Consider the following 25,333-nt stretch of genomic DNA (forward strand, 5'->3'; position numbering starts at 1 on the left):
TTCCTGCTTAGCCCTCTACTTTATCAAAAATACTCAGATGGCTTCTTTTTTGAGTTACCGTTATAACACCGTTAAGCAGTCATCACCTCCCTCTGCCACCTCATCGTTTCATCGGCGAAGGTCGCCGACCGACCAATTTTTCGTTCGGAGACCTTCAAACAAAAAAAAATTCATTTTTTCTCTCTCTAAAAAAAAGGATTTTTTTTTGTTTTCTCTCCTCTCTCTCTAAACACTCCGGCGAAGGAAAACCCTTCGCCGGAGTAGGTGATTTGTTCAAAGAACAGGCCTGGATTTGTTCAAAGATTCGACCCCGATCTGTTCTTTGAACAGATCTACTCCGACGAAGGGTTTCCCTTCGTAAGAGTGTTTAGAGAGAGAGAGGGAGAGAGGAGAGAAAATATATATTTTTTTAAAGAGAGAGAGGAGAAAGAGAAAAAAGAATTTTTTTTTTTTGATAAAGTGGGGGCGAGAAGATGAGGTGGGAGAGAGAGGTGATGGGATGGAGGAGAGAGAGGTGATGACTGGTTAACAGTGTTATAACGGTAACTCAAAAAAGAGCCCATCTGGATATTTTTGATAAAGTTGGGGGCTAGGCAGGAAGCTGGTCACAAAGTTGGGGGCTATTTGGGAAATAACCCTTGCTAAGTCTGACCATAAGATGAAGAAAGGTTCGGCCCTGGGATGAAGTCCAGCCAAAATATTGGTCTTCTCGGGCAGGCAACAGGCGTCCCGAGCACGTCCCTAGAAGACCCGAGCCTCTGTACTAGGCGTCCCAAGCTGAGAAGTGAAGAGCCGAGTTTTCTCTAGGCCGTCTAGAGCTCTATGTCCCGTGTCAATATTGTGCTCTCCGTTGCGTGCTAAGCGCTTCTAGTGTCGACTAAAGCTATGGCCGCCCTAGTATAATGGCCGATCAAGCTTGGGTTGCTTCCCCTTTTTCCTTTTCTCTTTCTCCCTCTAGCTCCAAACTCAAACTATAATGCTTAGATCAACTTTCTTTTTTTTCTTTTCTTGTTGTTACAACAAGTTGTATCTACCAAATGAAACCCTTGACTTGGTCCACTTCCATTGACTTGGTTTTCTTAAAGGGATGTTAGTAAGATCTCTTAGTAAGATCTCTATTTGCCCTTTTTCTTTGGACTTGGGCTTTGCTTCTCATTTAGAAGTCAAGGGGTGTCTTCATCTTTGTCTATACATCTTTAATTTTCTAAAAGGATCAAAATACCCCTTGACTTAGTTCTTTCATAAATTTCCCGTCTGAACTCCAATTCGACTTCCATTTTTGCCGTCAGACTCATCATTGACTCCAATTCTCATTTGACTTCTGATTTTGACCAAAATACATTTGGTTCTCTTTTCTTTCGATCTCATCCACATGAGATGAAAAATGTAATGAATTGCTCATTTGTTATTCCGAATTGAATGCCTAACTCAAAATAAGCTACCTAACAAGAAAAACATATAAATAAAAATAAAATCTGAAACGAACTAGCTCATCGAAGTTAAGTGACCTAAATGTGGCAATTTCATACTAAATATAAGCGTCCATGCCCTGCTCTGGCTCTAAATACAACCAGGTCTGCCCTGGATAACAAAGAAGTGAAAGTTCTTCGTCAGTGGGGTCGTTTTTTTTCGGAGGGGGGGGGGGGGGAGTGGGTCAGATACTTTCCCAACCTACACCTTAATCTGATACAAGATTTCAGGCAACAAAGATCTTAAGTATTTAAACAACTTGTGATACAAGAGTCCCGCTAGGAGGAAATTTTTCCAACAAAATCTACAAGAACGACAACATGATCTATCCAAATATATGGAATATCCTTGAACAACGGAACTTATATCTATCAAATATATGGGATAAACCCAAAGAAGAAATCTCAATATGTTACGAAAAAAGTCTCCAAAAGTTTTAACCTATTATAATTTCTTAATTTTATTTTAATTTGGGTTTATCAATGTTCTTTTTACATACTATATATTATGGTAATATATTTTTTCCTCATATTAATCTTTTTTTTTTTTTTTTTGTTGAAAGGCTTTTCATCATATTAATCGATTTCAAAATAATGAACCTTTTGTGATGTGCTATACAAGATCGTGCCCTATGGACACGAGTTATACCTAGTATATTTATGATTTTTTAAAATATCTATCAGGTACCACACATTGTGATAAAAAATAATATCATTAAATTTTTCTCTACTATAAGCAGAGAATTTTCTTTTTGTAGAAAAAAAAAGTAGGCACTAGCTTCGTCTAGATCATCTCGTTCAATAGTATTTTAAGTAAAACTAATTAAGGCGTGAAAAAGACCTAGTTAATTCCATACAAAAAAAGGTAACGTAATGATAAAGAATTGAATTACACGTTTAATATACAGTTAAATCAGAATTTGACTAACTCAGATTATATTAATTAACAACTTAAATTTCATTAGTGAAGCCACGACAAAAGAATTTACAATGATGAGAGCGTCACGTTCTGAAATAAAATACGATCTCTCGTTTCCAGAAAACTGGAAAGAGAGAAAGATCACAAATGGAGAAAAAGATCAGTGAAAAGAAAGTAAATATAAAGATTCTACTTCTCTCTTATGAAACAAAAATATACCAGAACATCACCCGATATCAAACATTAAGAGAGAGACGTACATACGTATAGATTCAATACGGAAGTTTGTTAAAACTCCTCGAAAAAAAAGTGAAAACTCTAACAGTCTGCGTGAATATCTTCTTTAAAATGTATTACTTGATAGTTTAAGTAATAATACTAGTTACGTATCGAACCACTAAGGAAATGCAAAATTCATAACTTTTGATAAACTGTTATAATATCTGGCGTGATTTATTAAGATTTGCTCTTTTAGTTATACGTTCACTCGCGCTTTACTTAAGGGTAGATCTTAAAATTCGATTCAAAATTAACTTTGAAAAGAAATAACGAGTTACACAAATATCTTGTAAATCACTCCCACATATACTTCAAAAATAAAATGTGATGTTCTTCTTAAGAGATTAAACACTCTTTTAAAAGAGTCATAGATCTCTTTTAAAAGAGTCATAGATCTAGAAGTGTTAAAGCAGACAGTATCACAGTAGCACTTATAGATAGGTCAGAAGATAATGCAATTTACATATTGACCCCTATTTGTTTCCTCGGATCTCACCCTAAATCACATCATATTATATCTGGGGTCACACTCGTAAAGCCAAATATTTTAGATCTTCTCCTTTCGTCATTATCGAAGCAAAAGAGTCTCTCTCTCTCTCTCTCTCTCTCTCTCTCTCTCTCTCTCTCTCTCTCTCTCTCTCTCTAAGTAACTTGATTCTGAATACTTTCTCTTCGTTATAAACGATGTGTATGATTTCGTTAAACAGGTGAAAAACATTTACCCTAGCTACAAAGTTCTATTCTTTATTGTTTAACAGGTGAAATTTCCTCTCTCAAACATTCTTTTTTCTCTTTCGATATCAATTGATTCACGAACTATATATTTTTTTTTTCTGAGGTTGAATTTTAGTTTACTAGATTACGAATTTCATGGATTCAGGACTACATGCCGCACAATTTAATCTTCATCTAAGACCATATAATTTTCTGTATTTTGAGCTCTCTAATTGATTCAGGAAAGTGGGTTATGATCTGATTTACTAGTAGCTGAATAGATTCGAAGACTTCTCGATTCTCTGATTTTGGGATAAAAATATGTAGGTTTTATAGAACGATCGTATATATGATGGTTTTAGGTCAGAAATAACGTTGAGGGTGGGGGTGGCCGGGTGGGTAGGTTTTCTTTAGGAGTTTCTAAGAGTTTTCATGGGTGTGGATCAAATTTTGGTAATCAATGTGAATTTAAGCCCTGGAAGAGGCTTCTTTGTACAGAATGATCTGATTTGAGCAAATTATGTTGTTTTAAGTGGGTTATAATCTTATTAGCAGTTAGGTGCATTTGAGGTTTCTAGTGAATATTCGGGTATATTTTGATGCCGATGTTTGTTAAAAGAAGAAAAATGCTTATGGGTTTCTGATAAATATGTATCTGTACGTATAAATTAAATTTAAAATATATCTTATCGTGTATTAACATTTTCTTCAATGTTAGAGTTCCATGAGGTCGGTTTTGGACTTTTCAAATGATCGGTGTATCTTGACATGTCCGTGCTAAGCTAATTCGGGCATGATCCCTATGTTGGTCTAAGCACTAGTCATCATTTTGGTAGGGTGTTGCTAGAATCAATATAAATTACACAATCGTCAACCAACCGCATTAACGTTTTTTTAAAGATTACCTAGTATAATTTACAACTTTTTTGGATCGAAGAGTTGACAATCTTGGAAACCAGGGTAAGTAAGCCTCCGCTAAGTTGATGCCCTCATTTGCCTTGTTTAGACTCGCTAGAGTAGTCGGTAACTTTTATTACTATGTAAGATGATTATTCGTTTGGTTCCACACTGGATGGCAATTGCCTACCCATGTGTATCTAATTTAAGTGAAAAATCCATTAGCTATGATCACGTCGTAAGATCTTACTTGTTTGACGAATTCATTTTTTGCCATATTTGGTTAGGTAAATCAACTTTCCCTGGATTGAAGAGTTGACAATCTTGGAAACCAGGAGTTGGCCTCCCAAGTCGATGCCTTTATATGCCTTGTTGAGACTATCTTGAGTAGCCTGTGACTTTAATCAATAAAATGATTACCGCTATGGTTCTATATCGTATCATGTGGCTATTAAATATTCATAGAAATCTAGTTGAAGTGCAAAATTCATTAGCTATGGTCACGTCAATCAGACCGTGTCTGACGATTGTTTCTCCCATATATGATTAGGTGTATCAACTTACCCTGATTTTTGTTGGGAAAAGATAATCATGGAGCAATCTCTATTTATATGACATGGTGTAAATTATTATTGAACAGGTGTAACCAGTGCACCCTGTGAACTACCTATGACATCTAGTAACTTGAGGCGACGACTACATCACGGGGATGTAGACGGAAAAGGTCACGAGCATTTGAGTACGTCAGACTTGGATAGCCTGAGTGAGCCTTTATTAGGGAATCGTGGTTATGATGATACACACTCTGAGGTGAAATATTTTTGCCTTTTATTAGTAGGATATAAGTCGTTTCTTAAGATTCTCACTATGGAGGTATATATGTTAATAACCGCAGGGATCCACTCTAGACGATCTCTGGGCTAATGACAAAAGAAAGGAGCAATTCCACTGGACGTATATTTTCTCCCAGTTGATTGCTCAATGGGCTCAGTGGTTTGGTAAGCAGTTTCCCGACTAAATTTACAAGTACCTGATATTTAATTTTTTTTTTTATTTCGGATAATTTCCTGACTCCGGAAAAAGAGTTCACGCTTTTATCATCTTTGATCAACATGGATCAATTACAAGAGGTAAATCACTCATTAAGTGGGCGACCTAAAGGGTTGGGTAGTAGATTGGTAATTGACAATCATTTTGAGAGGTTATCCTAGCAGCCCATTGAAATTTTTTCTTGTTGACAGCTTTTGCTTGGATGATCTTGAGGTTTAGTTGCCTAGTCCATCACCTGTTAAAAGTTGATGACATGTCTGACTTTATGTTTGTTACAGACTCTATGCCTCACGGGCATGAAATGATATCTTGTGTGCACATATGCATCACAAGAGGTTCCATTTCGAAATATTTTCTGCAAAGAAAAATATATGAATAATTAAAAGAGAGCACTTCGATACACAGTACGCCAACCCGCCAGTTTACACGAGAGTAGATTTGAAAAGACAGGTGTTCTTTTGTGATAGCATTTGATAGAGAAGCAGTATCGATGATTCCATTTGTATCACCATTAATAACATTGATATTATCACTTTACAACTCTATCCAGTCAATCTCACCTAAGCACATAGTGCGTATGCCGTGTGTAGTTTTCGTGTCATGTTGCTCTCAGCCTCTCTGTGAACTGATAGTTGTTTATATATTTATATTTGTAGCTCATATTGTCCTCGGATCTGGATCACTTGTTGGGAGGCTTATTTCTTTTGGCTCTTTTAATGGACAAAGCAAAAAGAACGCTCTGGTTTATCGTAGTCCTTTACAGGTAAGAAAGAGTAAGACTTGGACATCACTTCAAATCCTCTATTTTAAAGCTGTTCTTCTGAAGAGATAATAACATGAACCTAATATAGCTTTGTTGCCTAATCTTCTAGTTGGTTTCTGTTTTTACCTTGCCTTCTATTTCTGATAAGAATTTGCTATAGAATATGAAATGGTTTAAACCACGATTTTTTTTCCTTGTCCCCTGACTATAAGGTTGGATCTTCTTCCATTCCTTTCTTATGAATGATCGTAGATAATCAACTCTGAAGTAGACCTGACTAAGGTTATACTAATTCAGTATAAGATCTACACAAATTCTCTAAGATTATTCTATTCATTGATCAACCAAATGTTAATATTTTAGCCTAACTTATATTGTAATGTTCTTGGAAGAAAGATTGAAATTTCAGTCTAATGATTATATCGAAATTTTCTAGGAAGACAGATTGAAATTTCTACAGCAAAGGTTGGGAATCCCCTTTGATGGCACTCGTGCGGAACATCAAGTAAGCACTTCATTCCTCAGATTTTTGTATACGTTATTCCTTGAATTGTCTCTTTTTTTTTTTCTTTAGATTATGTATCTGAGAAGCAAAGCTTTTTCCATTTCAGTTTTGACGAGTAACAGCTCCTTGAGACATTTAAGAATACAAAACTATAGGTCTTTAGCGTTGCCCTAAACAAGAAAGCATTAAAATCACTGTATCACTAAGTAGAAAGACATTAAGTTCCTAAAATGTGATGTTGCACTTGCGTGGTTCTCTTTTCGAAGTACTTTTATTTAGTGTAGAATGCTGAATGATCAGGTTAAGTAGCTGTTTGTTTTAGATATTAGCCTAACACAAAATGTTTGTTGGTGGATCTGATTAAGTTGCTGCTTTTATTTGATCGACGTGGTAGTTTTGGTAGCTAATATGAGTAGTGATGTGAACGCGTTTGTAAAAGCTTTTACAGAAGTTAACAAGTAAAGATACATTCTAGTTTTCCAACTAGAACCAAATAAACATTCAAATAATCAAATAAAGCATATCAATCAACCTGAAAACTCCAGATGTAACGTCGGTTAACTTCATACAGATAGAAAGACATGCCCTCCTTCCTAGGGACTTCTAATACTTCGACTCAAATATGAAACTTTAAGATTCAGGAATTAGCAAACAACTAGCCCCTAAAAATATAGCAACAGATAAATAAAAAATATCTTATAGTATAGGCTTGCATTTTGCTTGGGTTGGTAAATGGGCTGGCCAACTTGGGCTTGCAGGCAGTTGTAGCATGGTCGAAGCCACAGCATTAGCCTACCCAAGCGAAACAAACAGGTTTTGTTGTTGCCCTTCATTTGTTGCTAAATGTTATGGATCATAGTTATTAGTTAATCTTGAATTCCCTAGACTGAGACGAAGTAATTATTTGAAGTCCATCGTGAGGATATGTCTTCCCCTATAAATAGGACCTGACGGAGAAGTGTGGCAATTGGTCCCAGCTGCCATCATTTGGAGTGATAAGAATACTAAAATCTTCAAGGAAAAGAACCTCAATACGTCTATTGATGTTGAAGATGTTAAAGGAACCATCTAATCTTGGATTAGGAGAATTGATAAATATAAGAATGTATCATTCCTAGAGGTAGTTGTTAATTGGGAGGCTTGGATGTCGCGAGACGTTGTTCCAAGTCCCCCCCCCCCCCCCCCCCCCCCCCCACCCCACCGTGTATAGTTTTTCCCTTAAATACATTCATTCAAAGCTTCAAAAAAAATAAAAAATAGGACCTAACCAATTGGATGAAGGCAGGAGTCTTTTTTTGGAGAGATTTCGAATTAAGCAATAAAGTTTTGCTTACTTCAATGTTTAGACATAAAATAGTTCTGTAGTAAGTTATGATCTCGTAAATTTCCTAGGTAAAGTTGTTGTGAAAATAAAAATTAATAAATTCTAAAAACCAAATAAAAATCAAAATAGCAACCTCCAATTCTAATAGGTACCTTGTTAAGTATGCTTAACATTAAAACTTTATCTTGCAGATATCATATGCCAACTCTGTGGGGCAATTAGAACCCTATGGGCCTGTTGCCATATATACATAAGGTAGACACACCGTACTACCCTAGCTATTTATACTCCGGTCACACCTGGTTTTCATGGTATCATATAGGACATGTACCCATTTTATGGGTCATGTGGTCAGTTATGTAGGATGTGCTTGAATCTCATCAACTGGCTTATCTACTCCCAAATATAGCACTTTTAGATCAACTTGACTAAGCAGTTCGGGGCTTAATGAGTAGTTGAGTACCAGTTTGATCTATCAGTATAAATGAACATCCTAATCTAGATATACATTTTAGCTATTTATACTCCGGTCACACCTGGTTTTCATGGTATCGTATAGGACATGGACCCATTTTATGGGTCATGTGGTCAGTTATGTGGGATGTGCTTGAATCTCATCAACTGGCTTATCTACTCCCAAATATAGCACTTTGAGATCAACTTGACTAAGCAGTTCGGGGCTTAATGAGTACCAGTTTGATCTATCAGTATAAATGAACATCCTAATCTAGATATACTTTTTATTCCCTGCATAAATATTACCGAGGAATTAATAAAACTTGGAAATAGTTAAAAAAAAAATAAAGTTTGGAAATGGAATTTGTTTCAGGATGCATTGAAGCAACTGTGGGGACTCGCTTATCCTGATAGAGAACTTCCACCTCTTAAATCCGAGGTTTGGAAGGAGATGGGTTGGCAAGGTTCTGACCCTTCCACAGATTTTAGGTATAAACGCTTACCATTTAATTGCTGGTATTTCTACAGACCATATTTCGAATATTAATCTTACTGATTCTTCGGTTTCCAGGGGCGGTGGATTTATATCATTGGAGAATCTCATCTTCTTCGCCAAGAAGTATCCGGTTTGTTCTTGTATTTCCAACATGTAACTTGATTGGAAACACATAACTAGAATCAGCAACCATTCGTAATATTCTGTTCGAGAAGTATCATAAAACTTATTTAGTGAAGAAGGCTTCTTATAAACTCTTTTGCTGCTTCAATAAAATCAAGTCATTGTTAATGAAAACATCCCATAACTCAAGCTTACTTAGTAAAGGCCAAAAGACGATCCAACAAATGTATCAGAAGCTTGTATAGAATTTAATGGTGGGACAAAAGAAAGTGTTTACTTTAGCTCTGTGGATCGGTGTATACAACATTGATATCTTGACAGAGGTTATGGCTGTTTGCTAGAACTTGTGCCTTTCTATTGACATTCTGTTTTTCACAGGAGGCATTTCAGAGACTATTGCACAAAAAAGACGGAAGAAGAGCAGAATGGGAATACCCCTTTGCTGTAGCTGGCATAAATATATCCTTTATGTTGACTCAAATGTTAGATCTTCAATCAGGTAAAGAAGATCTTTGTAAAAGTTTTTTTTTTCTTTTTTGGTTTCTGCTGCAGTAAATAGATTCACATTTTCTCAGACTAAAGTTGGTTGAGTATAGATTTTGTGGCTTAACAGAACCATGAAATGCATGTCAGTATTAACTTTCTGGATCTTGCTATTTCTTTGCAGGGAATCCCACTTCCGTGGCTGGGATGCGGTTCATGGAATTGCTTGGAGAAGATGAAATGGCATTTGATAACCTCTATTGTGTTGCATTTCAGATGATGGATGCCCAGTGGCTTGCCAAGCGAGCTTCGTATATGGAATTCAATGTGAATTTCTAACAAGTTTAGTTTTGTGGAATTATACATTTATGAACTACAATTATAGAGTTCTTATTGTGTTTAGTTTCATTGACTGCAGGAAGTATTAAAATCTACTAGAACACAATTAGAACGAGAGCTGGCTCTAGAAGATATCTCTAGCGTGAAAGATTTACCGGCATACAACCTGTTGGAGAGATAGGTTCGTCCATCTTTCTTTAACTGCCAATACCCGCCTTTCTTTGTTTTATATACAAGTTAGTAGACATCTTACTTCGAAATATGTAATGTTATTACTCGAAAACTTTCATTTATAGGAACAAAATTCAGACACTGAACCGTCATTCTCTCTCATATCCATGAGCCTTGACAGACGTTTTAAGGCGACTGTCATAGACGAGTTCTAGGCTTGTTAAAAGTCAGTTCATAACCCTTTCAGAAAATAAAAGGGCATGTTGATAAGTAGAAAAGCTTTCAGTTGTAACAGTACTAGTGTACATTCCGGAAGAAAATTGAGAACTTCATTTTTCATAATACCTACAAAGTTGTGGTTAAATAATAAATATCATAGGAACACACCCATTAGATTTACATAGTACTGGTGGAGAAACCAATAGTTAACACTAGTTCGATAATTTTACATATTCTGGTTTAATATTGCCGTGTGATTCTATTTGCTTTTTTTTTTGTTGTTGTTGTTGAAATGATTTTATCTGCTTTTTGACATGTGAAAGCTTTGTAAATATTGCCGTATGGTTTGGGTTTAATACTAGATGGATTTTCCGGGTGTTGCCTCTAATGGGTCGAGGTTTCTTCTATAGGATGATGCCCATATAGCTTGCTTAGGTGTAATGGTGTCAATCGGGCTACACATGCCCAATATGCCTGGCCTTTAACCAGGCCTAGGTGGGGGAAACTGGGCCAACAAGCTGGGTAGATGGGACTAGCCTGGGTCCAGTACTTGGCCCGGACTCAGGCCCGTCTTAGACGGATCTGAGTCGGCCCAGGGTCGGGTAGGCAGGCGCAACGACATCAGACCTGAGTCGGCCTGGGGTTGGGTAGGCAGGCGCAACGGCACCAATTGACGTAGTTATTCAGCAAAAGAAGAAAAAATAAGCTTCACAGAGGACACTAAAAGCAATTCATTATTTAAAAGTAAGATGATACATAAATATAGGAATAGTCTGTTCAACCAAGGGATTCACAGAAGAAGGAGATCAATCCCAATAGTTAGCACAATCATATTCTCTATAACAAATCATCTTCCACGGAATAAGATAAGTTCAAATCAGTTCCTGAATTGCTGCTGCTTCTACTCAATGAACAGTACCAAACTAAACCCTAATTTTCCCTAAATCCAATCATCACCTACTAATACCACCACTACTAAAACCCTAATAATCCCAGAACAGAAATTTGTACTTATTTGTGCATTTCATCTTTCTCTCATTTCTAAGAAGTTAGTGAAGATGGAGTGCTTGGTGTCGAAGCTTCATCTACAGTAGTATCCCTCTCCTCCACTATGTTGCTTCCTGATTCCTCATCAATAAGAACTTCTGACAAGAGATCCTCAAGTTCTTTGTCAAATCCGAAATTGTTCAAAAAGTCAGGGAATTCATTGGACTGTCCGATACTAATATCGGTTACGGGTAATGGGTTGTATACAGAATCAGTGAAAGTGGTCCAGGGCTCCTCTTCCATAGGACCGAAACATGCCGAATGATTATCGAAGTCGGAGATGGGAAAGTCTGACATAGGCATCTGAGAAATGGAAACAACCTGAGGTTCATTGAGTTGAGAAGATGAGAAGGAATGAGGAAACCCTTGAACTTGAAATTGCTGCACTTGCTCAGATTCAGAGAGTTGAGAAGATGAGAAGGAATACGGAAGCACTTGCTCTGGAAATTGCTGCACTTCAGGGAGTTGAGCAGATGAGAAGGAATACGGGAGCTCTTGGACTGGAAATTGCTGCACTTCAGGGAGTTGAGCAGATGAGAAGGAATACGGGAGCTCTTGGACTGGAAATTGCTGCACTTGCTCAGATTCAGCGAGTTGAGAAGACGAGAAGGAATGGTGAAACTGCTGAAATGGTGGTGGCTGAGATTCAGTGAGTTGAGAAGATGAGGAAGAATGGTAAAGTTGCTGAGATGGCTGGACGCGCTGTAGATAATAGCCGATATCGAAATTAGTCATAGCCTTAAGTCCTTTGTATTTTATCGCTGCTATATCGTACGCATGAGCTGCTGCTTCTTCCGTGCCTATTAAAAGCAGGGGAAGATTAAAAAAACGTTAGTTTCAAAGCAGTAAAATTGGGGCACAACACATTGTAATAATGATAAAACAAATATAATACCCTCCAGAAAAGGTAGAAGAGAACCCCTTCTCTTTGAGAGGGTCTCAGGTCGGGAAAGAGAGAACTCTGGTAGTTTCGAACGCTAAATGAGAGGGAGAGTAGAGGGAATCGGTGGATCCCTTCTCTGTAAACCTAGTGGTGGTTGGGTGACCTCTCTGGCGTTGAGAGGAACACGTGTAGAGAAAGAAGAGATAATAGATGATTATTTGTTTAAAAGTAGTCAATTGCCGAAGGATTAAGCTAGCTTCTAATTAGCAGAAGTGCTAGTTAATGGGGCCAAAAAAACAATTTTGACAGTTCCAAGTAATGAGTGGATATGAGACAATGGGGAGCCAATATTGTGAGTTGGTCAATTTTCAGGCTACTTTCTTATGGTCTTTAGGATCTGAATAGTTTTAGGTTCACTTTCTTGGTCTTTAGAATATGTGCAATGTTCATATAGCTTCATCGACTTTTTATAATTCTAGTTTGCCCCGTTAACGTCATCTATTTCATATGATTTGGTGCTAAAGTCGTAAATGAATCTCCACCCATCATGGTCTGATTCACCTTAAATGTTCTTCGAGAGCAATGCGAAATCGGCCAACACAAAAACCACTCAACGTGGTAAATGTGTGTCAAATCATGCGACATGGTATGGTCAATAGAAATCTCATCATGATTTTACTTTTGCACACATAAAATCCCCGACTTAGAATCATTCCGATTTAGAACCACATGATAGCCAGCGAAAATTTGACCCAGAAACATAAAAGAGAGTAGGGATTGGAGCAAAAGGATCATACTATAAGTCCCCAAATAGAGATACTTGTTGCCATTAATACGCCCAATTCTTGCCTCCCATCGCCCGTTGTTATGGTGCCTGCGCAAAAAGAAAAGGTCCACAATGGTAGTCAGATATACGTGGATCTTCACATATGGTATCAGAATCGGTATCCACAATCAATATAATTAGTCAGTTGTCCAAATATTAAGGTGGGTTCGTGGAAAAAGTGATATCACCGTTGAGACTTCAATCGTTATTTACCTTGCAACTCCACGGAACCTAGACTGGCCCCTAGCAAATCCGTTACTAAGACGGCGAAGTGAAGCTAAATACTCCTCTCTTGTAAAATGACACATTGCGTCAAGCTCGGTGGAATAGGTACCAATCTGCAATTCGAATGTTTTACTTTCATCAAAAGTTGAAAAATTATATAATCAAAATATTTAAAATTATTTTTAATTTAATTTATTAATAATTAGTATTTTTTAATTTAATTACCGGGAAATTGAGAGTAGTATTTGGGCCCCAACACTTGATAGCCGCAAGGTCATAAGTATGAGCTGCTATCTGTTCACTGTCATATGCTCCTGTAATCACAGAATCAAAAGTTCAAGAATCCATTGTTTGCTCCAATAGTAAAGAGAGAGAAATAGAGTATAGAGAGAGAAAAACAGAGTAGAGTCTAGGGAGAGAGAGAGAGATTCTTACCCAAATAAACTGCAAGATTGAATGTCAGATTTTGAGATCAGAAAACAAAGAAGAAATTATAATTAGAGATCAAAGAAATCAAAATCCCATTAAAGAAAACAAGTTGTCATTATGAAGAAAATTTATAAATGTAAAACCTTGACGACCCTTCTTTGTTCGACTTGAGTTCCATGAATCCTTATCCCACAAATGAGCTTCAAACCTTCCAGTCCACCTATGCCTTGATTACCATCATTAGAATCAAATTTTAATCACCATTAACAATCAACATGCATGCTAAGATAATCAAAGATCAATACCTATATAATAAAAATTAAAAATTAGAACTCGAAAATCAATTCAAATAGATTACTTGGTAACTCCTCTGTAATTAGAGCTTCTTCCAGTAGTAGGCATGCGATTTGGGGCTCTCCTCTGACGTTTGATCTTGGGTATTGGTGATAAGCTGGGAGGAGCACGAGCCGAAGCCGAAACAGGGAAATAAGTAACATCTGAACCATTGGAAGAAGAAGAAGAGCTTGAAGAGCTCTTCATTTTTAGAGAGAGAGAAAACAGAGAGAAGAGAGAGTATCTCTTTTTGTTGAATATTGGAGACTAGGATGGGTAGTATTTATAATGAAGAATTATGAGGTTGGTGAAAATATTTTCACAAAAGGGTTATGAAACTACCCTAACACTTGGCATTTGGTTTAGCCATGCACCCAATCAAATTAGAGCTCTTCACTGGCATGGAATCTTGAGTTTTTTCTCTCTATTTACTACTTTCTCTCTATATCTCTCTGTTTTCTGTCCAAGTTCAATTGAGATTTCATTTTTGTCAAGTGGTTTCTTCTAGATGGTGGTGATTTCTTCCCTTGTTTAAATTTCAGATTCTCTGCAGTTATACTCAAAGAAATGTGGCAATAATAAATTACTCACCATTTATGGTTAATTATTTAATGGGCATTAGTTTTTAATCCTAATCCAAAGATGAGTGGGTCATTTAGATTTCCTAAATTGTGAAGATAGTAAAAGTTTTCCTTTTTTAACATAGAGATATTGGAATTTTATTAATGAGGAGAGAAAAAAAATTATTAGTTAAAAGTAGAAAGAATTTATGACTGTGATGAAGGATTATATTCAAAGAAGTGAGGCAATGATAAATTATTTACCATTGATGGTTAATTATTTAATGGGCATTAGTAATTAATATGATCCAAAGATTAGTGGGTCATTTAGATTTCCTAAATTGTTAAGATAGTAAAAATTTTCATTTTTAACCTAGAAATATTGGGGTTTCATTAATGAGGAGAGAAAAAAATTTATTAGTTAAAAGCAGAAAGAATTTATGGCTGGTCAAAGATCCTCCTGTCTTGTAAACCATTGGTTTTCAAAATATGGCCGTTATAATAGAAATAAGTTATGACATAACAATCGCTAATTTTCATTTTGAAATATACTCTCTTTGTCATTCATGACATTATTACACATGTGTAAGACAAATACTTTCTTATTTTAACACAGAAATATTTGAATTTTATTGTTTTCTTATTTTAACATAGAAACGTTGGAAGTTTATTGGGATGTGAGATGAAATTTACTTGTTAAAAGTAGAAATAATATACTGACTGTAGTGGTCAAAAATTTGTTGGGCCCACTTCGTCTAAAGGTCGCCTAGACCGAGCCTACTTCGAACAAATATCACTTGGGTCCGACCCACTTGCCTACTAGTTGGACACTCTCCAACGCGGAATTCGGCCAACTAAAGGTCCAAACAGCTCTAAGCCCTTGTGAACGTCCATCTAGACGAACAATAACCCATTAAAAGCACCAAGCACCCCTTGGTCGCCCTCAACCGAGCCTGCCGGTTACCGAGTCAACCTCAACTCCAGAGACCTCGCCACGTGTTCATTTGACGAAGTCCCTCTAAAATCCCACGTCGCCTTAAGTACCGTTAGGCGATCTCAGACTACGAAGAGTCTAAAGTCGAGGCGGCGTAATTGTACGGTCAAATTGCTCTAGACGACAGATCGACGACTAGAATGAGTCTCCCTTAGGGTTCAGAGTCACCCTCAATACCAAGTATTTCGGACCTGATAGACTCCACGAGTCCATCAGCCGCCTATAAACGAAAGGAGATTCAGACTCCAAAAGCATTAGATACCGACTAGAAAACTACAGAACACTCTTCTCTCTCTCATTTTTAGTATCTTCAGATCAGTGCTCTAGACGACGATAATCGACATTCGAATTCCAGAAGACTTGAAGGGTAATCTTCTAGGGGATCACTCTAGACGACGATATTATATCTTCAAGCTCCATCACTCTCGAAGTCCTTCTAAAGTCCTTGTTACATCCCACTTCTCCATTATCCAGAATCTCCGACCGAGACGACCTCTCGACCTGCTCCAGGAGATCAATCCGACCAACTATCCCGTAGAGTTGAAGCTCCGGCCACTCTACGAGTCTAGCCATCCGAAGATACAACACGGTGACACCCTCAGCATTCAATCGATTAATATTTATCTTTTATAGTTTGCTGACTTGACCGTCGGAGTGCCCTTGGCAAGACACCATCCCGGTGTCCCCAAGACTTCACCGTCGTACTCGTTTTTCTCTGTCTACAGGTCAAATCGGAACTTCGTCCGTCTCGAGGTCTGGAGCCCAAGTTGTCGGTGGCCCATCAATCTACGATCTATTAATTGTGTGATTTTCTACCGCCCACACTGACTTATTCAGAATGACCATGTGATGCAAGCCCACAGTCTTCGAAATAAGACCGTTATAGTATAAATGATTCATGTTATATCATTATTTGAAATATGTCACTTTTTTCGTATACGATATAAATTCTTATTTCTTAACTGAAATATTGGAATTTAATAGTGGTGGGAGATGATAATTTACTTGTTAAAAATGAAAAAAATAATGATTTACTCTAAAAGATCTTGTGCTGCAAGGCCTCCATTTCAAAATATGATTGTTATAAAAGAAATAATTTATAAAAATATTATCAATTACTAAGTTTTATTCGAAATATTTCAGTATTCATACCGGTGATGTAAGGTATTCGTTTTTTTTAATTGTTCAGCGTGTGCCTCGAACCCTTGACCTCTAAGGTGAAAGATTATACTTCTTACCATTCCAACCAAGGAATGTAAGATATTAGTGCTTCCCTTGTTTAACTTCGAAATATTTAGTGGTGGAAATGTAGCTCAAAAGTGCAATACCTTACTCGAAAAGCCCAAGTCTTATGGGAAAACAATTCCTGGAAGCCCAAAAAGCAGCTTCCCTTAATTATTGCGATAAATTAATTCCTGAAAGAAATTGATAAATGAGGGAGAGAAAAGGAAAAGGGCAAAATGGGGAGTGAAGAAGTAATTGTAACAGTTCTCTAACGGAATAGGTAGTTAGGGGATCAAATTTAGAGTTGATAAACATATAGAGCCAAGAACTGAGTTGGTTAAAGCAGGAGGGACCAAATGTGGAATTAACTCATTCCCTTTCTCATTCGACATTCTCTAGTAGGAAGTAAAGAAAGAAGCCAATAAGAGTAGAGAGAGAGAGAGAATGAAACTAACCAAGAAAGAAAGCCAAGAAATTTAAGAGAGAGAGAGAGCAAGAGAAAAAAAAAACAGAGCTTGAATCTCACAAATTTCAGTGGAAGAAGATGAAGATGAAGATGATGAAGAACTTGATGATGGTGATGATTCTCTTGAGCTTGTGCAATTTGGGTTATGGGCAATTTCCAAGTTTGGCCTTTGAGAATAGAAGCAGGAGCAGCAATCAATCTTCCTCCATCTTCAATGTCTCATCACTTTTCATAATTGGGGATTCTTCAGTCAGTTGTGGCAGTGATCAGTCCTTCTTCTACTCTCTTCTCCGTCCAAGTAATTCTTTATTCCCCTGTAATCAACCTCATACCCAACTTCTCCCTGATCTTCTCGGTAACTCTCTCTCTCTCTCTCTCTCTCTCTCTCTCCTACCCTTTCTCTCTCTACTGTGTTTTTATAATGGGTTTAAACTGTTTTCTGGTATTAGTCCTTCTTTCTTGATGGTTCTTGAAAATCTTGAAAGAATTTGAAGACTCTGTTTCATTTTGAGGCATTTTGAAGAACAAAACTCTGTTTTCTTGAAGAATAAAAACCATTTTCTTGAACCCAAATTCATTTTTTGACCTCTCTCTCTCTGTATGCTCAAGATAATTCTGTTAATGGTGCAGCAAAGAAGATGGGTTTACCAAATATTCCAGCATTTAAAGCTCAAAACGGAACGATCCAAGGGATATTAAGTGGTCTTAATTACGGGTCAACCGAAGCAACGATCATGATTTCATCAGGAAAGTTGGGGTTTCAGGGGTTGAACCAGCAATTACGCCAAGCATTTGAAACACTAGAGTTGTTAGAAATGGAGCTTGGGGAAGAAAGAGCTTTAAACCTCATAAAATCATCAATTTTTTACTTATCTTTGGGTAAAGATGATTTCATTGATTTCTTACACTCTGATAACTCAAGTGCTAAAGGTAAATATGGTAGCAAAGTGTTGACAGAGATGCTGGTTAATCAGATGGTCAGAGTGGTTAAGGTAAACTTTATCAACTCTTCTCTTAATCCAAATTATAATTGCAATTAAAACAATTGATATTAGCTAGTTTAGGGTTTCGAAAATGCTTAATTGAGTTGTGTTGATTGTCTTTAGGATCTTTATAATGCAAATGTGAAGAAGATTGTATGCATGGGAATACTTCCTCTTGGATGTGCACCTAGAACCTTATGGGAGTCCTATAACTCTACTACCTTATCTGGTTCGGCTCACGACAATATGACGATGACAGAAAACCACCGTCGTGAATGTAATGCCGATGTTAACGACCTTGTTTTCCAATACAATGCAATGCTCTCAGAACAACTTCTCAATTTAAATTTAGAGTTTCCTGATGCTCGGATCATTTTTTGTGACGTTTACCAAGCTATGATGGAAGTCGTATCATTCCCTCGACGATACGGTATGTGTATGCTATTAGAAACATCCTAATAATTCTTTTATTCTGCTGTAATGCTTAAGCATGTAAAACCGTATGTAACGGTTTCTTTATTTGTTATGACACTAACAATCATAGACTGTTACAGGACTAATTGTTCACCGTTATTTAAATAATTTGCAGGATTCGATAATGTAAACAGTTCCTGTTGCGGAATGGGTCGACATGGTGGACTGGTTGGGTGCCAAGCAGTGGGGATGGCATGCCTAGATCCTTCAACTCACTTCTGGTGGGACTTGTACAACCCTACCCAAGCTGTTCATTCTTTACTTTCTGATTCAGCTTGGTCAGGCCATCCATTCGACATTTGTCGACCAATTAGCATCGAACAACTCGCTGCCTTTACTTCCACGTCACAAAGAAGTTAATATTACTCGTTTAGTCTGATTTTAGAATATTTTTTATCCTAATTGTTGTTGGGATGATGAGATACAGTGGAATTTTTTTTCAGTTCCCAAATTTTTGTAGTATAACTGGGAGTATATCCTTCTTCGGTTCAACGTGTTATTGATATACCAAGAATAGAGAGTTCTAGACTTTTTCTTCTCATTTCCTTTCGCCGAGCGAAAACTCAACAAGTTTGTTCATTAACTCAACAAATAAGGGGTTTTAGTTTTTTGCCAATTAGGTGGTACCTGCATTTGAACTAGTTAATGAGTTTCAACACTTCGCTTTATTACTTACCCGCTGCTAAAATAATATGAATATACGGAAATTAGTTATACTTCTAAAACAATATTTCTGAATTTGAGTAGAAACCTTGTTTCTGTTTTTATTTAAAAACTACACATCTATTAAATCTACTTCAGATTCATAGGTGTTACTTATTTAATAGTCATGCGCCTTGCGGGTTGTGGTCAGGCTCGTCAAGTTTAGGCATAGTCCACTTGCTCACATGTTGCCGAGCTAGAACAACCTGCATACGCCAAACTCGTCAATCACACAGTACTTCAGAAAATAACATGTAACGTTTTAGGTGTTATACGTTATAACAACACAAAATATTAATTACAGTACACACTTTTATATTTATGAAAGAACTTGATACCTGATTATCCCAGTCCGTTTTCCACGTAATAATTATAAGTACAAGGGTTTGAACAGCGGTACCGATTAACATTCCAATCCAAATACCCTGCAAGAATCAGAAATCAATGAAGATTTCAATCAACTACTTTGAAATATTTTAAAAAGAATAATATAAAATAAGATGCAGAAGATGTGTTGAGTATAAGGCTCACAGTGACTTGGAAATTTATGATGTAACCAAGGATGATACCAAGAGGAATCCCAATCAAGTAATAGCAAGCTATGTTAACATAGGCTACAACACTTTGCCATCCAGCACCAACAGCAGCTCCTGCAAATTAATAAGCAAAAGAAAAGAACCTTGAGAAGTACTTCAATTGACCATAACAATGTTAAGGCTCGGACAAAGGCTTTTAGCCGACTTGTTGTGTGCGAACCTCCTAATCTCTAAGAGATCATGGGTTCGATTCCTGAAGCTATAGTTACCCACTGAATTATCTTATGTAATTTACAGATGAAAAAAAAACATCACTTAGTTGTAGTCTGCTTAGGGATAGTTTTCATGACAGTTATGTGTTTATTTTGTCCTTACGTCACGTCAATGTCTTATGATGTAATCATGATTCTAGTGACATAATGCCATGACATCATAAATCTTGGTTGATTGATCATGAAAAGTTTTGAACTTTGAATATGAGAAGACAAGAGAAAGAGCAGTAAAATGACCTGAGAGGACAGGCTGAACACTGTTGACAAGTATAGAACATGCAAGTATAGGTGCAAGTTCTCCAACTGCTGCAGCCACCTCTTTACTATTTGTAATTATGTAAGCAACATTTCCTTTTGCAAACAAGAAGAAAATAAAGAATATGACCCCGATTGCTAATGATGTACACACTGAAACTAATATTGCAAATGTTGCTGCTTTCGCGTTCCCTCTGCCAAGCTCGTTCGCTACTCTTACGCTGCAACATTTTTAACCGTACTGTAAGTTTTTCACGGAAACAGTAAATCAACTTTAGTCGTGTCCTAGTATGTATCTCTGTACGACAAAGAGCGCGTTGGATTTTTGAATCATGAAAGGGGGTTGGTCAGTGTTAAAGACAATGTGCATTTCACAAGGAAAAAAACAAAATTGATGATACCTTGTTGCTGCCAAGAAGCCAATAGATATCATCATCCCCCACCCATTGATGTTAAGACTGTAATGTTCATATACTTAAAGAGTTAGTATGAAGATATCTAAAGCAATAACCAACAAAAACACACAAAATATAAGGTGAAGAAGAATGAAGTAGGCACCATATGGCTAGAGCATCAATAGCAACTTCAGCATTCTTCATGTTTCCTGTTAAAAGAACCAATACTGAATTGTACCATAGTTCCAAACTGTTTGATCATAACAAAAGATATCAGATTAAACTTCCACAGGAACATAAATGATTTTCTCATTTTCGGCAGAAAGGGTAACTAGGAACATAAAAAGAACTTTTCAGTATGTGATTGCTATTGAGTAAGTTGATCTTGGGGCCTCTCTCGCCCCGAAAATAATTTTTAGTGGATGTTTGTTGTTGGGTAGAGGTGAGGTGAGATTTTCCCTTGCACTTATACAGCCAATGTGGGATGAATCCAACAATTCCCACCTCATCCACTAGCTTTAACTTCAATAGACTATTGGATTGGGCCAAGATTGGGCGTTGATACCAGTGTTGGGTGCTTGCTGGGTAGTCTTGGGTCTCTCTCACCCCAAAATTACTTTTCAGTGGGTGATTGTTGTTGGGTAGTAGTGAGACTTTCTCTCGCACTTAAAAACTATCCCTAACCCTTCCACAACCAATGTGGGATCTCCCAGACAAACTCCCCCTCACTCATTACCTTCAACTTTAATGGACTATTGGGCCAAGATTAGTTACAACATGGGCGTCAATACCAGTGTTGGGTGGTCTTGGGCCTTTCTCAACTCAAAAGCTAGCTCAAGAACTAAGTTTTTTTTCCTCACGCTGCCAACCCCCAACCGATGTGAGATTATTGTACTTGCAAGTAAATGAAGAGGAATCGAGCTTACCATACCATGGCACCAGAGGATAGAGAAAGCTTAATAACAGGCCAAAGATCCTTAAATGCAAGGAGTGAAAAACCAGTCCACGTCTCAGGACAACCACCACAAGTAACAAACAACATCTGACCCAAATTTGGAATCCAATAAGCTATGATCATGGAACCCATTACACCACTAAGCCCCCACTTGAACTTAACAACAAAGACCCATGAAAGTAAAAGATGAATGCAAAGTGAAACTGCTGCCAAATATGAAATGATCACGTTCTTGCTTTGAGCTTGTAGAAACATTTGGCAAGTGAACGATGCTATGAAGGAGAATAAAATTGGAATCATCCATATTGACATTAAACCCGCAATGTTCGCGATCTCGTCTTCTTGACCTAGAAGTTTAAGTATTGGGGCTGTGAGGAGGAAAATAGGTAGAAGGAAGAGAGAAGTAATGAGCAAAACAACCCAAGATCTTTGAAGATATACTCCTAACATATGGTGTTGTTGTGCTCCATATGCTTGGCCACATAGAGTTTCTAATGCACTTGCCATTCCCAACTGCATACATTAAAAAAAGCTAGAAACCAACTTTTGACCAAATTTAAACTGAACCGAACACATGCTTAGACTTAATGATATAAAGGACAGAAAGAATATGATGTACCAGAGTGCCATTAGAAAATCTCATGAGAACGGTGAAAACAAGAGAGTAAGCAGCTAGCTCTTTGGAACCGATATGTCCAATAAAAGCTTGGCTAATCATAGATAACCCAAAGTTCGAAAATCTTGTGAATATGGCAGGTCCAGCTACAATCCAAAGCTTTCTCGACTCGTCCAACACTTTGTTCCTCAATTTATCATCATTTTTTCTTTCCCTTCCCAAGAGCTTCTCTTTTACACCATTGATGTTCTCCATTTTCTTTATCTTTTCAAGATGTTGTTTTCACTCTATCAAAATAACCAAACCAATTAAACGGTGTTAAGAGTCGAACAAAACAAACTACATAACAATCCTGAACTGAAACACCCCTGGCCCTGCGGATCATATTTAACATAAATAGATTACCAATAAGTTGGTTTGCACCTTTTAGGTCATGCGTTCGAGACACAGATACTATTTTACCGTTGTAAAAGCAAAAATAAGTTACAGATAGAAAGGTCCTTCCTTCACCTTTGTACCCCTTCGACCATTATATGGACCATACGACTACTACCTAGAGTGTAACAACAGAACTACAGAGAAGAACCTTGATAAAACAACTACCTTGGAAAATATCATCATTCAAGTGAAGAGCCTAATTATTCATTAATGGGCAACTAATCAGCTATGGAACAAATCAACCCTTTTTTGGCCAATACATTAGGAATTGGGATGCTTTATCTAGGTTATAAGCCTCATCTAAATGTTATATCTGTTTTCATATCTAGGCAATGGATGATGAAACATCTAGCTTCCACCATTAGTATTGATCTTGTTCAAATCCTAGTGTATTTGAAAGAACAAATCATATATATTCAACTTAAATTATATAGAGAGAAAAGATTTCAGAGGGAGAGAAAGAGAGAACAAAGACTTACAAAGAACTAAAGAAATCATCACCACCCACTTAGTTCTTATTACTACCTTACTTGAAAATAAAGGAAGCAGAGAAGGAGAATCCCCTCTGCTCTAATGATGAGATGTGTTTGACTTGATAAAGTTACTCTGAGTGTTCACAACCTCATTTAGTGAATGAAGAATTGTTGTCTTTTCTATTTTAGGTACTGATTGTGACTTGTGCAAATTGGAGTAGATAAATGATTAGTGGAGTATTGGAATTTGATACTATGACAGTCCTTGTCTGGAATATTTGGATGGATAATGCTACCCACACTCTCAAAGGGCCAAAGTGGACACACTACAAGACCAAAATTTGAAATCTATTTTTCTCAAAATAAGATGCAGTTCCACTGCAAATAGGATGCAAGTCCACCAAGACAGGTCAACAAAAAAAAAAAGGCCACCAAGTCAGAAGGGAGATGGAAATTATCATTTTGGATATCGTTTTATCCGGAATTACGAAAAATGCCCATCTCACAAAATTCGTTCTCCCTCAAGTTCTCTCATTTCTAACGCAACATGTGTACTTTATTTCTCTAATTAAGAGCATCTCCAATGCAAAACTAAAAAAAACTCTATTCATCTTATGTGTCAAGTTTCAACTGAGATTCTCACTCCTAAGTGGGGACAATAGAAATCCTCAATTTTTTGTGTCTTTAATGCAAAACTCTAAACTTGTCTTATTTACTAAGTGGCGTAGTTATTTTTGTAAATAAATAGTTATTTAGAAGATATAGAAGACTCAATATCTATTGGTTGAAAATCAAATATTGATGAGTCGGACAATTAGAGATATCTCAAGAGGACACTCAAGAAATAGAGTGTCCTCTTGAGATATCTCTATTCCACCTTCGACACGTCATCTTAGAGATCCAAGTAGAGTGTTGCATTGGAGAGAGTTTTAAAATTTTTTCTTCTAAAAATCATATGTGTCACTAAAAGGTTCTAAGATTGAGTGTTTCATTGGAGATGCTCTAACCACTTCACGTCTTTTCACCTGATTTTTCTCTACCTAATTTCTCTCTCATAAATTCTGTCTTTAACTACTTTATCTCTCTCTATTATTTTATTTTTTCAAATCTTAACACTCCATAAGAAATTCGTAAATTAATTTTGTTATCAGACCAAACCTCTAAATCTTAACACTCCATAAAAATCTTAACAGTTCATAAGAAATTCGTGAATTAATTTTGTTTTCCGATCAAACCTTAACACTCCGTAAGAAATTTATGAATTAACTTTTACTAAAACTGAAAATTCGTGAATTAATTTGTTTTTCTCATAAATTCTCTCTCTCTCTCTCTCTCTCTCTCTCTCTCTCTCTCTCTCTCTCTCTCCCTCTCTATTATTTCGTTATCCGATCAAACCTCCTAAAAAGTAGAAATTTTAAGAAATTTCACAGTACATTTGAAAATGTACTACACATTATATAATTCCTGAATTAATTTTGTGATATCATCATAATGCACCAGACATTCGTAAAAATGTACAAGACATTTACATATGTACTTTGCATAATATAATTTTTCAAGCGACACCGTGCATACTATAATATTTTTTTCTATACTTTGTCCTCTTAACATGCGCAGGAAATTTTGAAATGTACAAGAAATTTGCGAATGTACAATAAATAAAATAATCTTTCTTTCACATAATCATCTAAATGCAGGAATATATATGATATTTACGAATGTACGGTGCTTAATATAATTTTTTTCTATATTTTGCCTTCCTAACTGATGTAGAGGAATTGGCCGAGAAATACATAGATCACATAAAAGCGGCCAAATACAAAGGCGACAGACAAAAACGGCCAAAACCGAAGCTACGGGTGTCGGAATTGGACGAAATTTTGAGGGATGGTGCGGAATAGCGTTCCGGTCATTCGTTGTCGCTTCGCCACAACAAACCCACTTTGAGGGGCAAATTCCATCGTTTAGGGCCTCAAAACGGACTTTTACTAGTTTTTTTTTTCTATTTTTGGAATTGTTATCAGTTTAGGATTACTACTA

The 25,333-nt window shown here is 36.8% G+C and overlaps 4 protein-coding genes across 10 annotated transcripts; 2 read left to right on the forward strand and 2 right to left on the reverse strand.

Annotated features, from left to right (window-relative positions):
- Positions 1 to 3,088: 3,088 nt before the first annotated feature.
- LOC147558873 (uncharacterized) lies at positions 3,089 to 17,492 on the forward strand. 6 transcript variants are annotated; one of them, XM_086660607.1, is made up of 11 exons: positions 3,089 to 3,425; positions 4,919 to 5,088; positions 5,174 to 5,276; positions 5,985 to 6,091; positions 6,528 to 6,596; positions 8,750 to 8,865; positions 8,948 to 9,002; positions 9,374 to 9,494; positions 9,663 to 9,805; positions 9,897 to 9,998; positions 16,694 to 17,492. In XM_086660607.1, the coding sequence occupies exons 2-10, from the start codon at positions 4,948 to 4,950 to the stop codon at positions 9,996 to 9,998; spliced, it is 957 nt and encodes a 318-aa protein (XP_086516733.1). In that variant the 5' UTR covers positions 3,089 to 3,425; positions 4,919 to 4,947; the 3' UTR covers positions 16,694 to 17,492. The 6 variants fall into 6 exon arrangements, with proteins under 6 accessions (XP_086516733.1, XP_086516732.1, XP_086516731.1 ...); XM_086660606.1 differs by lacking the exon at positions 16,694 to 17,492 and adding an exon at positions 14,493 to 14,780; XM_086660605.1 differs by lacking the exon at positions 16,694 to 17,492 and adding an exon at positions 11,257 to 12,154.
- On the reverse strand, positions 10,924 to 14,179 carry LOC147558874 (uncharacterized). The gene is made up of 7 exons (XM_086660610.1): positions 13,976 to 14,179; positions 13,761 to 13,843; positions 13,624 to 13,632; positions 13,414 to 13,502; positions 13,177 to 13,301; positions 12,935 to 13,011; positions 10,924 to 12,054 (listed from the first exon to the last, which is right to left on the reverse strand). Exons 1-7 carry the CDS (start codon positions 14,155 to 14,157, stop codon positions 11,249 to 11,251), a joined length of 1,371 nt encoding a protein of 456 aa, XP_086516736.1. The 5' UTR covers positions 14,158 to 14,179; the 3' UTR covers positions 10,924 to 11,248.
- Positions 17,112 to 19,192, forward strand: LOC147558875 (GDSL esterase/lipase At1g71250-like). Its single transcript, XM_086660603.1, has 4 exons — positions 17,112 to 17,549; positions 17,825 to 18,186; positions 18,301 to 18,607; positions 18,767 to 19,192. Exons 1-4 carry the CDS (start codon positions 17,273 to 17,275, stop codon positions 19,009 to 19,011), a joined length of 1,191 nt encoding a protein of 396 aa, XP_086516729.1. The 5' UTR covers positions 17,112 to 17,272; the 3' UTR covers positions 19,012 to 19,192.
- A 105-nt stretch (positions 19,193 to 19,297) lies between these two features.
- Positions 19,298 to 23,569, reverse strand: LOC147558876 (protein DETOXIFICATION 21-like). 2 transcript variants are annotated; one of them, XM_086660599.1, is made up of 9 exons: positions 23,300 to 23,569; positions 22,386 to 22,669; positions 21,738 to 22,279; positions 20,975 to 21,061; positions 20,818 to 20,874; positions 20,399 to 20,637; positions 19,885 to 20,003; positions 19,692 to 19,778; positions 19,298 to 19,559 (listed from the first exon to the last, which is right to left on the reverse strand). In XM_086660599.1, exons 2-9 carry the CDS (start codon positions 22,635 to 22,637, stop codon positions 19,479 to 19,481), a joined length of 1,464 nt encoding a protein of 487 aa, XP_086516725.1. In that variant the 5' UTR covers positions 22,638 to 22,669; positions 23,300 to 23,569; the 3' UTR covers positions 19,298 to 19,478. The 2 variants fall into 2 exon arrangements, with proteins under 2 accessions (XP_086516725.1, XP_086516726.1); XM_086660600.1 differs by having other exon boundaries at positions 22,386 to 23,115; positions 23,167 to 23,305.
- Positions 23,570 to 25,333: the final 1,764 nt, after the last annotated feature.

Source organism: Eschscholzia californica, unplaced genomic scaffold (genome assembly GCF_041429995.1).
Source record: "Eschscholzia californica isolate CP2 unplaced genomic scaffold, dmEscCali1.0.p SCAF_2, whole genome shotgun sequence".
In the NCBI taxonomy this organism is placed as follows: Eukaryota; Viridiplantae; Streptophyta; class Magnoliopsida; order Ranunculales; family Papaveraceae; genus Eschscholzia; species Eschscholzia californica.

Coding starts and splice junctions, on each gene's coding strand:
- LOC147558873 (XM_086660607.1), top strand. CDS start 4,948: ATGACATCTAGTAACTTGAGGCGACGACTACATCACGGGGATGTAGAC. Junction 5,277..5,984: donor TCAATGGGCTCAGTGGTTTG/GTAAGCAGTTTC, acceptor TTATATTTGTAG/CTCATATTGTCCTCGGATCT. Junction 6,597..8,749: donor GCACTCGTGCGGAACATCAA/GTAAGCACTTCA, acceptor AATTTGTTTCAG/GATGCATTGAAGCAACTGTG.
- LOC147558875 (XM_086660603.1), top strand. CDS start 17,273: ATGAAGATGAAGATGATGAAGAACTTGATGATGGTGATGATTCTCTTG. Junction 17,550..17,824: donor ACTTCTCCCTGATCTTCTCG/GTAACTCTCTCT, acceptor TTAATGGTGCAG/CAAAGAAGATGGGTTTACCA. Junction 18,187..18,300: donor AGATGGTCAGAGTGGTTAAG/GTAAACTTTATC, acceptor GATTGTCTTTAG/GATCTTTATAATGCAAATGT.
- LOC147558874 (XM_086660610.1), bottom strand. CDS start 14,157: ATGAAGAGCTCTTCAAGCTCTTCTTCTTCTTCCAATGGTTCAGATGTT. Junction 13,302..13,413: donor ATACTACTCTCAATTTCCCG/GTAATTAAATTA, acceptor TTCGAATTGCAG/ATTGGTACCTATTCCACCGA. Junction 13,012..13,176: donor AGGTTCCGTGGAGTTGCAAG/GTAAATAACGAT, acceptor CTTTTTGCGCAG/GCACCATAACAACGGGCGAT.
- LOC147558876 (XM_086660599.1), bottom strand. CDS start 22,637: ATGGAGAACATCAATGGTGTAAAAGAGAAGCTCTTGGGAAGGGAAAGA. Junction 21,062..21,737: donor TCCTCTGGTGCCATGGTATG/GTAAGCTCGATT, acceptor ATGATCAAACAG/TTTGGAACTATGGTACAATT. Junction 20,875..20,974: donor ATTGATGCTCTAGCCATATG/GTGCCTACTTCA, acceptor TGAACATTACAG/TCTTAACATCAATGGGTGGG.